Here is a 15,517-nt window from a genome sequence, read left to right as displayed (position 1 = left end):
TCGTTTTGAAATGTCTTGTCGAACAATTTCTATGCTATGAATAAAGTGAATTCGGTTATGTATATTGGATGTTTCGATTTTGTTTCCGTTGATGTGATGTTATGACTAGTCTTAGCCTATTTTCTAGGAATTTTTCCCATATATATATATTTTTAAGGATTTTCTGGTATATATATATTATATATATATTTATATACATATATATTATTATTATATATATATATTTTTTTTTCTCCTTCCTTCTCATTCTTCTCCCGAATTCCCTTCTTCTTCCTTCTTCCTTCTTCTTTCCTCTTCTGCAACGCACAATTAGGGCAACAGCCACCGTGCACCGCCTCCATCGGCCGTCTCCACCATAGCCATCGCAGCACCTGCGTAACCAGCAACCGCAAGCCACCGCGTGACTTCCTCATGCCCTAGCCGCCGATCACCATCTTCTTCTTCCTCTTCCTTTTCTCTGCAACTCACAAATCGGCCAATCAGCAACCGACCGCGAGCCTCGCCACCACCTCCGACGGCCACCATCGCCGGCTCGGCAACCACCCCAGCGTTGCATCGCCATCGGCCGCAAGCCATCGCTTGGCTTCCTCACGCCTAGTCACTGATCACCAGCTCCTCCCAGCCATCACTGCCGGCACAATCGGCCGACACCTTGGCCAGATCTGGTCACGCAGTCACCGTTGCTTACTCCCTCGCACAGCCGTTAGCCCTCGCTCGACTTCCTTCAGCCGCCACAGCGACCCTCGTCGCCTCTGCAACTGCTGCCATATCGGGGTCGATTCGACCCAATCGGTCTGACCCGACCCGACTCGGCACGACCCGAACCGATCTAACTCGGCCCAACCCGACCAAATCCGACTCAGCCTGACCCGACCCGATCCAACTCGGCCTGACCCGACCCGATCCAACTCGGCCCGACCCGACCGTACTTGATCCGCTTCAGGTTTGACATCTGACCCCTATCTAATTTAACTTATCAGATTAGATCTAACCCATATCTGATTTGATCCATTCAATTAGATCTAACACATATCTGATTTGCTTAGATCTAACCAAATCCATATCTATCATGCCAAGGCACAACACAATGAACCCCCGGTCTCGATGTGGTGCCTGTGTAGTCTTAAACAGAGGATGTCATCCACAGTGCATTTTTGCTCCTTATTTTCGTTGTGAGAGTGGTACTGCTCATTTTGCTACCGTTCGTGAAGTTTATACTATCAGAAATGTCGTCAACCTCTTGACTCCGCTTTCGGTAAATGACCGATTTTGGGCTTCCGATACACTTCTCTTTGAAGCTCAAGCCCGGCTTCAGGATCCTGTTTATGGGTGTGTATCTCACATTCTTGCTCTTCAGCAACAGGTTAGTGAGCTGCAAGCCTATCGAGCTTATTTGCAAGATTCACTATTCGCATATTATTCTTCGCATCCCCAACTTGTTCCTCCATTTGATCCAAATTTCAACTGGAGCTCTAGTCCTCCCACCATCCCAGAGGCTACTCTACCTCACCCTGGCGAAACGAGCAGCAGCCAGATGCCGCTCTTGGATGACCTTGATGAGCTAGGTCCAATCATCTTTGGCCACCGCCGACGTCCTTGAGCATTGGCACATTATCTGTTTTTATGGTTTGCCCCCCTCTTTTTTTTTTTTTTTTTTTACTGTACGGCTTAATCTCTTGTATTATATTTGAACATATGGAATGAATGTTATGTTTTGAGTACTTTCACATTTCATTCCCTTGTCCTTCCCTCGATAGCATATCAATTACAAACAAATTATATCAATCTCTTGCAATTTTTAATAATTAATCACATCGAGGTAAATGATATTGAATCTTAATTGTCATCTCATTCGAAGATTGAAAATTTACATCCTAAGTCAGGCTACACAAACTTCTGAACCGCCGCGCCATGCTAGTGGCACTACCATGACACTACAATTCCCACGAAAATTAGGCTTAGTCCAGACATAACCTATAGTTCACTCTAGGTCTTCGGCATTTAATCGTCTCTACAACAGACTGGTTATTCCATATAGAGGGTCACGGTCCCTCAACATGAGCTAACCTAGTAGCCACCTCCCACCTGCATTCAGTGGTCCCTAGCATTAAACCCGTCACTGATAGGCATCACCTGTAGTATTATTCCATGCTAGAGCCATTCCTCATTCCGTGGGTTTCACTCTCTATGGACATCTTGAGACAATACATGGTCTCAATATTCGGCGAACCACTTCATCACCTCTCCACTGCTATAAAGGACTTAACCCCTCATTTTCAAACACAATCAAATTATCTTTTGAAAGTTATCTTAGCTTAACTTCATTCAAACCACTAAACACACCCTTAACTCTACTTGTCATTCCTATGTGTACAAAGACTCCTCTCATCCCAACTTTTGCTCTTATAACCTACCAATAATCCCCCGTCCAGTGTCCCCGGTCCAGTACCCCCAGCCTGTGGCTAATACACGGTAACTGGTCCAGTACCCCCAGCCTTAGGCTAGTACACGGTCCCAACACACGGCCCGAGTTGCTCTGATACCAAAACTGTAGTGGCCCACTACCGGATAGTCCCGCTAGCATAGGATATCCGAAAGGAGGTCATCACAAGTGTGATATAGAACAATAACATACAACACCATAATACTATCCTTAGATAAACTCAGCGGAAGCTAACATAAAGGTTTACAACATCTTAGACCATAGTCTAAACAAAATGAAATACAAGGGCACTAACAAATTTTACAACATAAAATTTCCTCACACTTGCCCTCATCACAAATGCTAACATAGACCATCTAATTTGGAAGGTCTCTGTACACTTCTAACCCTGGGCTTTAGCCCCACTGGGCTCGCCCTCAACCACTTCTCTACTTGTACCTGGAATGACATGAGAGTAAACAAGGTGAGCCACAAGGCTCAGCAAGTGTATTTATAAAGCATGGAGATATAGAATCAAAGGCAGGGATAATCAAGATAGAATAAACAACTCTATGAGGAGATATTAGTATAACGCGACTCATAAGTTCTCGGTTTACATTAATTTCCCATGCCGTGATTATTACATATATTATGCACTCGTTCCCATGCTCATGCATATGCACCAATAGTAGGGAATTTTTTTGCATAATTCTCAAGGCTCTCACGGCCTATATATATATATATATCCATTCATGAATATATATGCATCATGAAAATACATCAACAAATGATAACAATTTGAGCCACGCCTTCTGGGTTGATGGCCACCTCACCCGCGTCAAGCGCTCATAGGATATCCTTTCTCATCCACGGACTTAGCCGTCGCGCAAAATAATAGGTGCGCAAATCAGTATAATCATGCATCACATATGCATATCCCCATTTCATGTCAATCCTCAATGATTAAGAAAAATCTCAAATCATGCTTAACATGCACAATTACATAAATTAAAGTGTGCACTATCTTATGATCACAGGGTAAATTTTAATACATTTATTGACTCATACTTATAGAAATGCCCAAACCAATATTTACGGTATATTTTTACCCCAATAATAATCGCAAGGAATCAAAATTTATACATGCAAGAAACACTAAATCTTGCATGACACTAGACCCTAATGAATAAATGTCATTCCTTAAGAAATGTAGGGTGACACAAAACCCTATTTAGATTTTTGCAATGTTCAACAAGAAAACGAATTAATATTGCAAGATTTATCGAAATAAGGAAAATAAAACCCTTTTATCCAACAATGAGGGTTATCAAGAATAATTCAAAAAAACAATGGAAGAACTATACAAAAATCATAATTTTAAACGTAGGAAGGATAGACTACATAGGAAGAGTTGAATAACAACATATTTCAGAAATTTCCAGATTTCAAGCATATTTTCAAAAATCCAACCTGGGCTCAATATTTTGTCAAATACCACAAACGATATACCAAATCAAAGCCTAATGAGTCTAGTTTCTGGAACATCAACTGGATTTGAAATCGGAAATAACCACAAGGAGATATTCCACAAAAACCGAAACAAGGCAGAATTTGTAACAGTAATTTACAGAATTCTACATAGAATTCAACAAGGTTGTTATGGGTACAAATCATAACCAAAAATTTCAAATCTTATACCGAATCGAAGCCCATGAAGTATATTTTATAGAAAAAATAAATGGATCACAATTTGGATATAACCACAGAGCATTATACCCCAAAAACCGAAGCAAGAACAGATTATTCAAAAACAGAGCAGAAAATTTCCAGATTCTGGGCAAGAATTTACAAGGATACTGTAGGCTCAAAACATAGCCAAAAATTCTAAAAAATTTACCAAATGAAGATTATCAAGTCTAGTTTATATAGGAATAAACAGATCTTGAATCGGATATAACCACAGAGAGTTATACCCTAAAGAGTACAACAAGGTCAGTTTACTCGAAAGCAGTAAAATTTCCAGATCTTAGCAGGGATTTACAAGGCTATAACATGATCAAATCTTAGTCAAAAAAATCGATTCTTGTGTCTAAAATTGAGCTTAAGATGTCTAGTTTACAACCCAACAAACGGATCTCAATTTGGATATAAACACAAGGAGTTATAGACCAAAGAACATAACATGGTCAGTGAATCCGAGAATAAGAATTTAAGAGCAACAACTTAAAAATGAAGGAAACAAGCCTTCTAAGATGGAAACAAGGTTCAAGAACTTGTATTAAAAGATAAAAAAGAGAAGAAAAACTTACACAATCATAAGGAGAAGAAGAAGAAGAAGAAGATCTTGAATTTGAAACAAGAAGGAAGGGAACTTGCCTTAGATGGTTGCAATCCAAAGAGATGAAGACACCCCTTGAAATTGAAAATTCCATAGTCTCCACTTAAAGCTTCAATGAAGAAGAACAATGGAGGAAGAAGAGACAATCGGGAGAGGGAGAAGAAGAAGGGAACAAGAAAGTAAGAAGAAAGAAAAAGAGGGAAAAAAATGTGGGAGACTTGTCTCCCAACTCCTTTCAATCCATCTCTCTTTTAATTTTCTCTAATTTACCCTTCATACTAACACACACAATTCACATATCTCTTACCCATTTTGGTCATTTTACCATTTTCTTAATCTTTTTTTCTTTTTAATTAAGATACCATTCTCTATGCCCATGGCCCAAGCCCAAGTCAAAATATATAGCCCAAGCTCAAGTCAAAATATATGGCCCAATCCAATTAAGGCCCAATGGACTTTTCTTGAGATTTGGGTTCAACCCAATTCATTTACACTTAAGATTTAATTATTTATCAATGGTCTAATTCAAATAAGGCCCAAACCCATTTAGCCCACAACTTTGAGACTTTTTCACACCAAATATTATTTTCATTAATTTACCCCCATTACCAACTCATATAATATTTTTAACAATTAATTAATAAAGGCAACAACTCTAATGTGCAAACTAAAATACCCATAACACCTAGACCCACTAACGGGTCGTTACACAGCCATACTGGTAAGACATTTTCATTACGTTAAATCTATCGGGTTATAAGAGATAAAACTTTATTTATCTGATTCAAAGTTGTAAGGTTTGAGTTGAGCCTAAAACTCATTGTGGAAAGGTTTGAGTTGAGCTTAAAACTCACATGTTGTAAGGTTTGAGTTTATCCCGAAGAAACTCATTTAATGAAGGTTTGAGTTAAGCCATAAAAACTCACTATGTAAGGTTTTAGAGTGAACCGTGGTAAATGTAACACCCTAGTTCTCTGGAGCAATATGTAACGTAAGATTCTGGGGATATAATTTTTTTTTCCAAACAAACAATAGAAACCCAACACAAACACCGTTCCCCGAAGATCCCATTACACCTTCTTAGTATATCAATTATGAACTATCAATAAACTAAGACAAGTTCATCAACTCAAATGCGGAAGCTAGATCGAAACCTTAACAGGTCATAACCGAAACCACTTTATTCATATAATAAAGTCAACCCAACATTTTACATGATGTTCTCAAAATAAACAACAAAACTGAAATGACATAACATAAAACATCCTCTAATTGCTGTCACTCCTCGGCAATTCCTTTTCCCTTCGCACCGCTGCCTTCACCTAGAACGTTTGAATATTCTAGGGACACAGTCCAAATTAGATGATGAATCATCTAAGTGAGAGTTCAAAACACATTTTCATGAATGAATGCAAGATATGAAATAAACCAATACACCCGGTAAGCCCTAGCCCAAGAGAATCCCAAGCGCTCAACCCTACCACGAGAAAAGAGCAATCTCTTTAAAAGCTATGCCACCATACCGACTCGACGACCCAACGACGCGACGCGGCTCTAGCTTAAGAGGGGCAAGCCAACGCATCTCTCCAAATTATGCTTCCACTCTAAGCATCCGGGAACCACCATACAATCTCAACTCTAAAATTTCACATGGACCACCTAGTCTTCCTAGTGCAACTTCCCTGGCCAAACGACCTGGCATGAAAACCAAGGCACCTATCCTAACATGCACACCAGTATCAGATACCCCTATTATTCTGTCTCGCCCTTGGAGAATTACGGCTACACAATCCAGACAACATCCTAGGCTGACATCCCACATGAACAAAATAGTATGGACCACCTAGTCATCTTAGTGCAACTTCACTGACCAAACAGTCTGGCACGAAAACTAAGGCAGCTATCTTGACATGCACACCAGCATCAGATACCCCTATTATTCTGTCACGCCCTTGGAGAATTATGGTTACACTATCCAGACAACATCTTAGGCTGACATTCCATACGAACTCACAAAACGTAAGACAATGCCACATTTCACAATTCAATGCATCATATAAACAACATTTTATAGAATGTAATGCACAAGTTCAAAATGTTTAGGGACGAACCTCCCTCGTAAAACCAACCATTACCGGTTAAACCGTTTGCATGCATAAAACCATTTTGCATGAAATCTCCACATGTTCAGATAGAACAAGCACAATAAATCAAGTTTTCCAGTCAGAACACTCACAAGTCAAAACCAACTTTTGGGATAGAACCACTCACAAGTCAAAATAAAGTTTTGGGGGCGATCACTCACCTCGATGTATTCGAATCGCTTCGATCCTTGTGCACACCCTCGATTTGCGTGCCAAAACACAAACACTTGAATTTATTCTCAACCTCAAGCCAAGATACACCATAAACACCATATTTAATTAAGGAAGCATCAAAATCCATTTTCCTCAATTTTTTCATAATTTCCTCTATTTTCTCCCTTTTTCACCTCGATAATTCCAAAATAATTATTTCCTCAAACATTTTTCCAAATAATTCAATATGATAAATCCTAAAATAATTCAAGGAAAATACTGAAAAATGAAATACCGAATTTGCCCTTGTCACGCGCCCTCACGTGCCTGGGGCGTGGGTACAAGTGATGTGTGGCACGTGCAGCTCACGCGCCACTGTCTTCTCCAAATATCTGGCCCTAATGACCATGAAAAGGGTACCCCTTTGAAGCCTTTCTTGAATCGATCCTATTGGCATAACTTTTAGGCCGAAAGGCCACTGGAAAATGCCTCGAACGGTGAGTTGTAGGTCGGCAGTGGCGGACCGCCTTCAACTCTCAGTTGAGCTTCAAATGGCCTTCAAACGCACTCCAAAACACTTCAAAATGCTCCCAATCTCTTCTCCTTGATGCAAGGATCAAAAGTCCCTTATCAAAGCTCCCAAAAACATGATCGAAACTTCATGGTTTCGAGTTAAAATGAATGCATATGAGGTCAAAACGATTAACCAGACCTAAGTGTAATTTTTCAATTTTACCCAAAGGAGGTCAAAACTATAGATTTTTGAGAATTTCGAGAATGAAATGAATAGTACTAAACTTGTAGGCTTTTGTGGTATTGTTGGAAGGATCAGTGGCCTCAAGGAAAGGGGTAAACCGACATTGGAAATTAGTTAGGGGCCAAAGTGTAATAAATGAAAAGTCTAGTGTGAACACAAAAGTAGGTCGTCGCTTTTCTTGGCATGTGGCCACCGTTTCTGACGATGGGACAGTCAAGGGGGAGCTAGGGGAGGTGGTACATGGAGATGGGAAAGTTGGAGGCTAAGCCTTGGCCGTTGATTGGCCGTGAGGTGACCGGTTTTTTGCTATAAAAGGGGGTCGAAACTTCAAGGTTTTTGGCATCAAATTGGTCAATTTTGGGAGTCAATTGAAGGTAAGGGATAGAGGTCTTTTGGTCTTGAGGCATCAAGGATTGTTTTTGGAGCATTTGAGGGTGTTTGGTGTGCGTTTGGTGGCCATTCGAAGCTCAATCAGAAACGAAAGGCGAACAGCCTAGGGCTGCCTGCAACTGCCAATTTGGAGGCCTTACGGTGTCATTTCAGCCGAAAACTGGTGCCAATAGAATCGACTCTTTAAGGTCTTCAAGGGGGTACCCTCAAATCAGCCATCAAAGCCGTTAACGGCGACTGAAAAATTGAGGAAGAAGGTGGCGCCTGAGCTACACGTGCCACACTCCACGTGCAGCCATGCGCAAGGCATGTGAGGGCGCGTGCCACAAGGGTATTTTTAGAATTTTGTTTGTATATTTTCCTTAAATTATTTTAGGATTTATCATGTGGAAAAAATTAGGAAAAACTTTGAGGAGATAATTATTTTTGAATTATCGAGGTGAAAATTGGGAGAAAAATAGAGAAAATTATGAAGAAATTGAGGAAAATAGATTTTGATGCTTCTTCAATTAAATATGGTGTCTAGGGAGTGTCGTGGCTCAAGGTTGAGTATAAGTTTGGGTGTTTGTGATTTGGCATGCAAATCGAGAGAGTGCACGAGGATCGAGGTATTCCAAATATATTCGATGTGAGTGTTCTACCTGGAAACTTGGTTTTAACTTGTGAGTAGTTTACCCCAAAATTTTTTACTATGGGTGTTTCTACCCTAAAACTTGGTATTTAAGTTACCTAAATAATGTGTTGTGGTTTTATGCAAAACGGTTTTATTGCATGCAAACGGTAACCGATGACGGTTGGTTTACGAGAGAGGTTCATCCCTAAATGTTTTGAACTTATGCATTACATTTTATAAAATGTTATTTATATGATGCATTGGATTGTGAAATGTGGAATTTGATATTTTACTCTTGGATAATAAAATAGTGGTTTTGATAATGACTATATGAAAATCAATCTCTAAATCTTTATGAGTAAATATTTATGGATAAGTTTGTTTTAATCAATTTCTATGAATGTGAAAAACAATCTTTAAATCTCCTTGAAGCAAAGTTATGAAAATTTATATAGGAGATATGTTGAGTATGGTTGAGTGTGGTTTGTTTCAAAATATAGTTTTGATAATCTCAACTTGCTTTCAAAAGAATCAAAATGAGGATTTATTAAGTTTTCAATGTTTTCAAATGGATAGTCGACTATGTGATTTAATGTTGTTGACTATGCCTGAAAATAGTTGACTATGTTATAAGGATAGTTAACTATGCATAAGGATAGTCGACTATGCTGATTTGATCTGTCGATTATTTAAGGCTTCTGTCGACTATTTTTACATCTGTCGACTATCATGTAAGGATAGTCGACTATGGCTTTTCATCTGTCGACTATTTTTGTTCATAAAATTCAAAATTCTCTTCATATTTTTACATATGTCGACTATGTCTTTGTGTCTGTCGACTATGTGAAATTTGTGTTAGAAGATAGTCGACTATGCTTTTTTGTCTGTCGACTATATCTTGTTTGCTTGCAAAAATAGTCAACTATGCATTTTCTTCTGTCGACTATATCTTTTGTAGAAAGCTTCCAACGGCTAGTTTTTCAATCTCTAACGGTCACAAACGGCTACATTTCTCTTCAATATTTTGGGAAGCCTATAAATACAACTCAAGGATGATCAAGAGAAGGCTAATGGATGGAAAGGAAATGAGTTGAGCTTACATCGTATACACATTTGTATTTATATTATCTGTGCTTTAATTTTCTCTCTTCAAGGCTTTGATTTTAACTTGTATTATTTCATTCAAGCCTTGTATCATTTTTGAGAGACATTGTAACTAAGAGATTCATCTCTTAGATTCTTTCCAATTGAACACTTATTGTATTTCCTAACTTGTGTAGCTAGAAGGCCTACTTGGTTTAAGTAGGAGGTTGTATTTCCTAGCTTATGTGTAACACCCCGTCTCGCCAGGCGTGTCACTATAAGGGTATCCCCGGGATTTCTTTTTTTTTTTTTCCTCCAAGCTCACACGCGTGGTGTGTCAAGAACAATCTTCACATGCAGATACAAACTCCGAGAAGCCCAGCCTTGCCCGTTTAACTACCAAGATCAATAATCTTAAACTAAACGAGACATTGTACAACGCAGCGGATACATTAATATCAAAAACCGTAGTTCTTACATGGTACTTCCTTAACGTAATACAGATCAGATGACAACAATGCTACTATACAGTTGTTCATTTACAACCTGAAATACATACTAAGAACGTCACAATGACTATTAAACTAAGCACCATTGGCCTTCAACCGGCCACGTCCTTGCCCTTGCAGCAGTCCTTGGCTGGAACATTAAACGTTGCAGGGGCATAGCCCAGATTAGATGATAAAACATCTAAGTGACGGTATGAAACAGTTATACAATGCATGAAAGACATACAAGCATGGCATACTATACGACAACATGCAAGACACGTCTAACTCGAGATATCACCTTGACATACTTAATCCCTCGAATGCCCCACTGTGGCACACGTTCACCTGGTCCAATGTTAATCCCTCGAGTGCACCGTTGTGACACCCGTTCACCTGGTTTAACATTATTCCCTCGAGTGCCCCAGTGTGACACTCGTTCACCTGGATTAACATTATCCCAATCTCAAGTAGACCCCATCCCACCCCATACGAACCCAACGATGCAATTAAACTTGACCCCAAATGATATGAAAATTTACACGCCATGCACCAACATTTTAAAATAAAACAGTTAATGCAATGTAGCAAATATCGACACAATGATCATAAGTAAAAGCCTTGTAAAACAATCTATGTCTAGGAGGGTATAACCGCTCACTAGAACCCACCACAAGCACCTAAAAACACTTCCAAGACAAGGAAAAGCTGGAATCAAACCACTCACCTAGAATGTATTCAGATCGCCTCAACCCTCGTGCAACGCCTCGGTTTGCCTACCAAATCCCAAATGCTTGAACATATACTCAACTTCGAGCCACAACACTTCCTAAACACCATATTTAATTAAGAAAACATTAAAATCCATTTTCCTTAATTTTCCATAATTTTCTCTATTTTCTCCCAATTTTCTCCTCGTTAATTCTAAAATAATTATTTCTTCAACTATTTTTTGAAATATTTCAACACAATAATTCCTAGCATAATTAAAGAAAAATATTGGAATTAAAATTACCAAGATAGCCCTTCACACACGCTCTCACGCGCCCTGCGCGTGGAGGCTGGCGCGTGCAGCCACGTGCGTCATCTTCTTCCTCAAGACCGGCCAGCGACGACCCCTCCGATTACCGATCTGAGCACACCTCCTTCAAGCCCTCGATGATTCGATCCCATTGGCACCATTTTTAGGCCGAAAGCTAGCAGGAAAAAGCCCGAAAATGGCAGTTACAGGCTGCTCACGGCGGTCCGCCACCAACCCTCGGCCGAGCTTCAATCGGCCTCTACACTTGACGAAAATGCTTCTAAAGCCTCCCAAAATCTTCCTTGATGCCTCGCGACCAAAAGCCCCTTATTCACTCTCCCGAAACCATTCAAAAACTTAATCGATTTGAAGCCCAAAAATCAAAACCCACGGCCTCCTTTTATACTCGAAATCCGGCCAAAATCCGGCCAATCACCGGCCACAACTTGGCCTACAAGCAACCCACCACCGTATACGACCTCCCTCGAACCTCCCTCGGTCGTCCAATCTCCAGATTTGGCCTCCATGTGCGTGGATTTGCGGCGGCCACCTCCTTCGCGTTCACACCATCATTTTCCATTTATTACACTTTGGCCCCCTATTTTCTTTAAACGACACTTCTGCCCTTTTCACAACACCCCTGATAAATCCAAATGTACCACTAAGTCCCTCAAGCTTAGCACATCTCGTTTGACCCTCGAAATTCCTGAAAAATTACCGTTTTGACCTCCCTCTGGCAGATTTAGAAAATTGCACTTAAGCCCGACTAGTCGTTTTGACCTTAAATCCATTTGATTTAACCCGAAATTGCTTAAGGGTTGTTTTACATGTTAAATACTAGTCCTTGACACGCTCCGTTGACCTTCTGGATGTTTCCTACGTCGATTCAGTTTTCTCAGCCTGGTCGACAGCTATACCGAAAACTGTTCCTGATCCTACTTCTTTCATCACTAAAAATCATACTTTGAATCACTTGTCGATACTGTACAATTATCTTTAGCTATCTAAGGTCCGGGTTACTCCCTCCGACTTATTTGATCGTCTAAAACTGCATTAATGTGCCATATAGCCTTATTCTTTTGTTAATTCCAGTTATACTCTTCCTTAAAAATCATTTATACTCTTAATAACTTCCCGGGTATTACATTATGTAGCTAGAGGGCCTACTTGTGTAAGTAGGAGGTTTTAGTGAATTGGTTCAAAATCCTTAGTGGGAGCTAAGGTAGCGGATTAGGCTTGATTTAAGCCGAACCACTATAAATTCTTTGTCATTTATCCTTCCTGCTTTTACATTCATTGAGCTTTATATTTTTCATTTCATATGGTTAATGTCTTAAATCTCTAAAACCTCAATTGGGTCAATAAGATTTCAAGTCCTATCAAGATTTTTTAAAATATCCAATTCACTCCTCTCTTGGTGTGTGCCATAGCACCTCCCGTTCTAACAGAATTGTCATGCATTTTGTGTTGTTCATATGGAACGTCAACCTAGAATGTTGTCTGGATAGTGTAGTCATAATTCTCCAAGGATGTGATGGAATAATAGGGATATCTTATGCTGATGTGCATGCTGGGATAGCTGCCTTGGTTTCCATGCCGGGCCGGTCAGGGAAGTTGCACTAGGATGACTAGGTGGTCCATATTGTGTTGTTCATATGGTATATCTAAAATGTTGTCTGGATAGTGTAGCCATAATTCTCTAAGGGCGTGACAGAATAATAGGGGTATCTTGTGCTGGTGTACATGCCGGGATAGCTGCCTTGGTTTCCGTGCTAAACCGTTTGGTCAGAGAAGTTGCACTAGGATGACTAGGTGGACCATATGAGATTTGAGTAGGGACTAGGTAGTGGTTCCTGGATGCTTAGAGTGGGAACGTAATCTCCAACATAAAATGTGGTGAGCTGGGTTCCTGCGTTGATGTGACCCTCCTAGGTTGGGAGTTGGTAATGATTGTGTAACATCCTAGATTTTCAACTCAAATATGATGTAATACCTGAGGTTATTAGATTCTAATACTGAAGGAAATAGGCCCTTTCAAGGGATTATAGAAGTCTTGAGATAAAGGTTTAGTTTTTTAGCTAGTGACAAAATCGTAAATACTGAAGTTCAGGTAAAAGTATAATTTACCTAAAAACCTTGGGGTATCAGCATAATTTATCCATTTTCTAGGGACCAAAAAGTGAAATTAAAAATTGCCTGGGGACCAAGTTGCAAGGGCCTAAGTGCAAATTACCCGAAAAGTTCGGGCTAAAGTGTAGTTCTTGAAACCTATAGCTTGATCATTGGAATAATGAACTGGGCCAACTAAACCATTTGGGAGTAATGATGGCAGATTCCAAACTTATTCCAATATAGTTAAGTCATGATTGCGGATCTCAAATAACAATTAATCCATTATTGGATCTTTTTGAAATTCAAGACTTAGCTTCCAAAAGTCTTCAAACCTTATCCTCAATGACACATGGCAATCAACCATTGGCCGCTTGGAGATAGGATTTGAAGTGTAATGATGAGAAATGTGGAAATGCAATTAACCATGTGGGATGTAGTTGTTAATTAAAGGTGTAATGATGGGAAATGTAGAAAATGTAATTTACCATGTGGGATGTAATGATGGGGAATCTTGAAAATCAAATTAAACATGTGATGGCACATATCTCAATGGACACTTGTCGCAAGGATGTGAAATGGCACAAATCTCTAGGGACACGTGGCACAATCCTACAAAAGCAATGATTTCCTAACTTATCCAAGCGACACATGGCACACCCGGATTAGCCAAGGATGCCTATAAATATTAAGCCTTTAGAAGGGACATTCTCAACATTAAACAAGAGGAAAAAGAATGTGAGTTTGAGAGGAGAAACTTTGTCAAAAAGGGGAGGTGGAAAAACACTTTGCCGAAAAATTTAGACCGCCATCGTAAAAGGAGTGAAACAGCATCAAAACAGCGAGAAAACCATTCCCGAACCCTGTGAACAGTACCCTAATGCATCCAAACCAGCAAGGTGAGTGCTTCTTGCATCCTTATGCTACATAACGAACATTTTGTTTTCACACGGGTAAGGGTGATTACTTGCATAAGCATGACTTTTCTTTATACTGAACATTTTCTCTTTCTTTGTAATGCATCACTTGGTGTGTGTGGCTAGCTAAAGTCAGGATCTCATGTTAAACTGGTGAAAAGTCATGGAGATGTGAGAACATGATAGATCAACGGGGGTGATTGCAACACCTCAACGTCACTACCACATGGGCGATTTCATATCATTTGCATAACTCATTTATATGCACGTTTTCCTTCTTTGATGCACTTACTTAGATGTCAATATCTAACTTGGGTTGATACCCCTGGGACATTTAATGTCCCACGTATATTAGCATGTCAGGTAGCTCATAGAAAAGCAGGAGAAAAGGCTACGATGAGGCTGATGTTTAGTTTAACTCCATGTTGTTCATGTGCTATGGATCTTATGTAACATTTGGATTTATTTGAGACTTGTGCATCGTAATTGTATAAACAGGGGTTATGTAAGGCTTAGATTTACCTTTTATGTTGTTAAGGGTATAAGTTGGGGTTACTATGTACTATGAACATGGTACTGGTTGTTTGTTGGATTTTGGAAGTTTTCAAATGATGCATTGTGAATAGCAGCTAGGATACTCAAGGTTGTACGAAGTGTGTGTGTGGGTGTCCTGCAATTGTACCTTCAATGATGTATTGTCTTTTGGAGTATTGGAGGTCGTTATCATTTGTCATTCTTATAAGGAACTATAGTGGAAACCCCTTTTAATTAGCTTTGATTAAGCTTTCAGGTTCAATCCAACGCTTCCATTGGTAAGGGTTTCCATAACGCCCATGGCGATGTTAGCTTATATTTTGCATCATTATGTATTTGGAAAAGTGAGGCGTTACAGATTGTTCTCGAGATGTTGGAGAGATTGATGTTTTACATTTGATATAATTTTGATGATGAAAAACAATTGTATTTTGATGATAAAATAAAGTTATGAGATTTCAATGTTAAAGAATTTTATGATTCAAAATATTATTTTTCATGTTATCATTTATCGTTTCAGTTTTTATAAAAAGAATAGTCGACTATGT

The 15,517-nt window shown here is 39.5% G+C and overlaps 1 protein-coding gene across 1 annotated transcript; it reads left to right on the top strand.

Annotated features, from left to right (window-relative positions):
* The first annotated feature begins 1,087 nt into the window (after positions 1–1,087).
* LOC127809348 (LOB domain-containing protein 18-like) lies at positions 1,088–1,600 on the top strand. The gene has a single exon (XM_052348111.1). It carries the CDS (start codon positions 1,088–1,090, stop codon positions 1,598–1,600), a length of 513 nt encoding a protein of 170 aa, XP_052204071.1.
* Positions 1,601–15,517: the final 13,917 nt, after the last annotated feature.

The sequence above is a fragment of the Diospyros lotus genome, chromosome 9, assembly GCF_014633365.1.
Source record: "Diospyros lotus cultivar Yz01 chromosome 9, ASM1463336v1, whole genome shotgun sequence".
Lineage (NCBI taxonomy): Eukaryota > Viridiplantae > Streptophyta > Magnoliopsida > Ericales > Ebenaceae > Diospyros > Diospyros lotus.
This window is presented reverse-complemented; position numbering and strand designations above follow the sequence as displayed.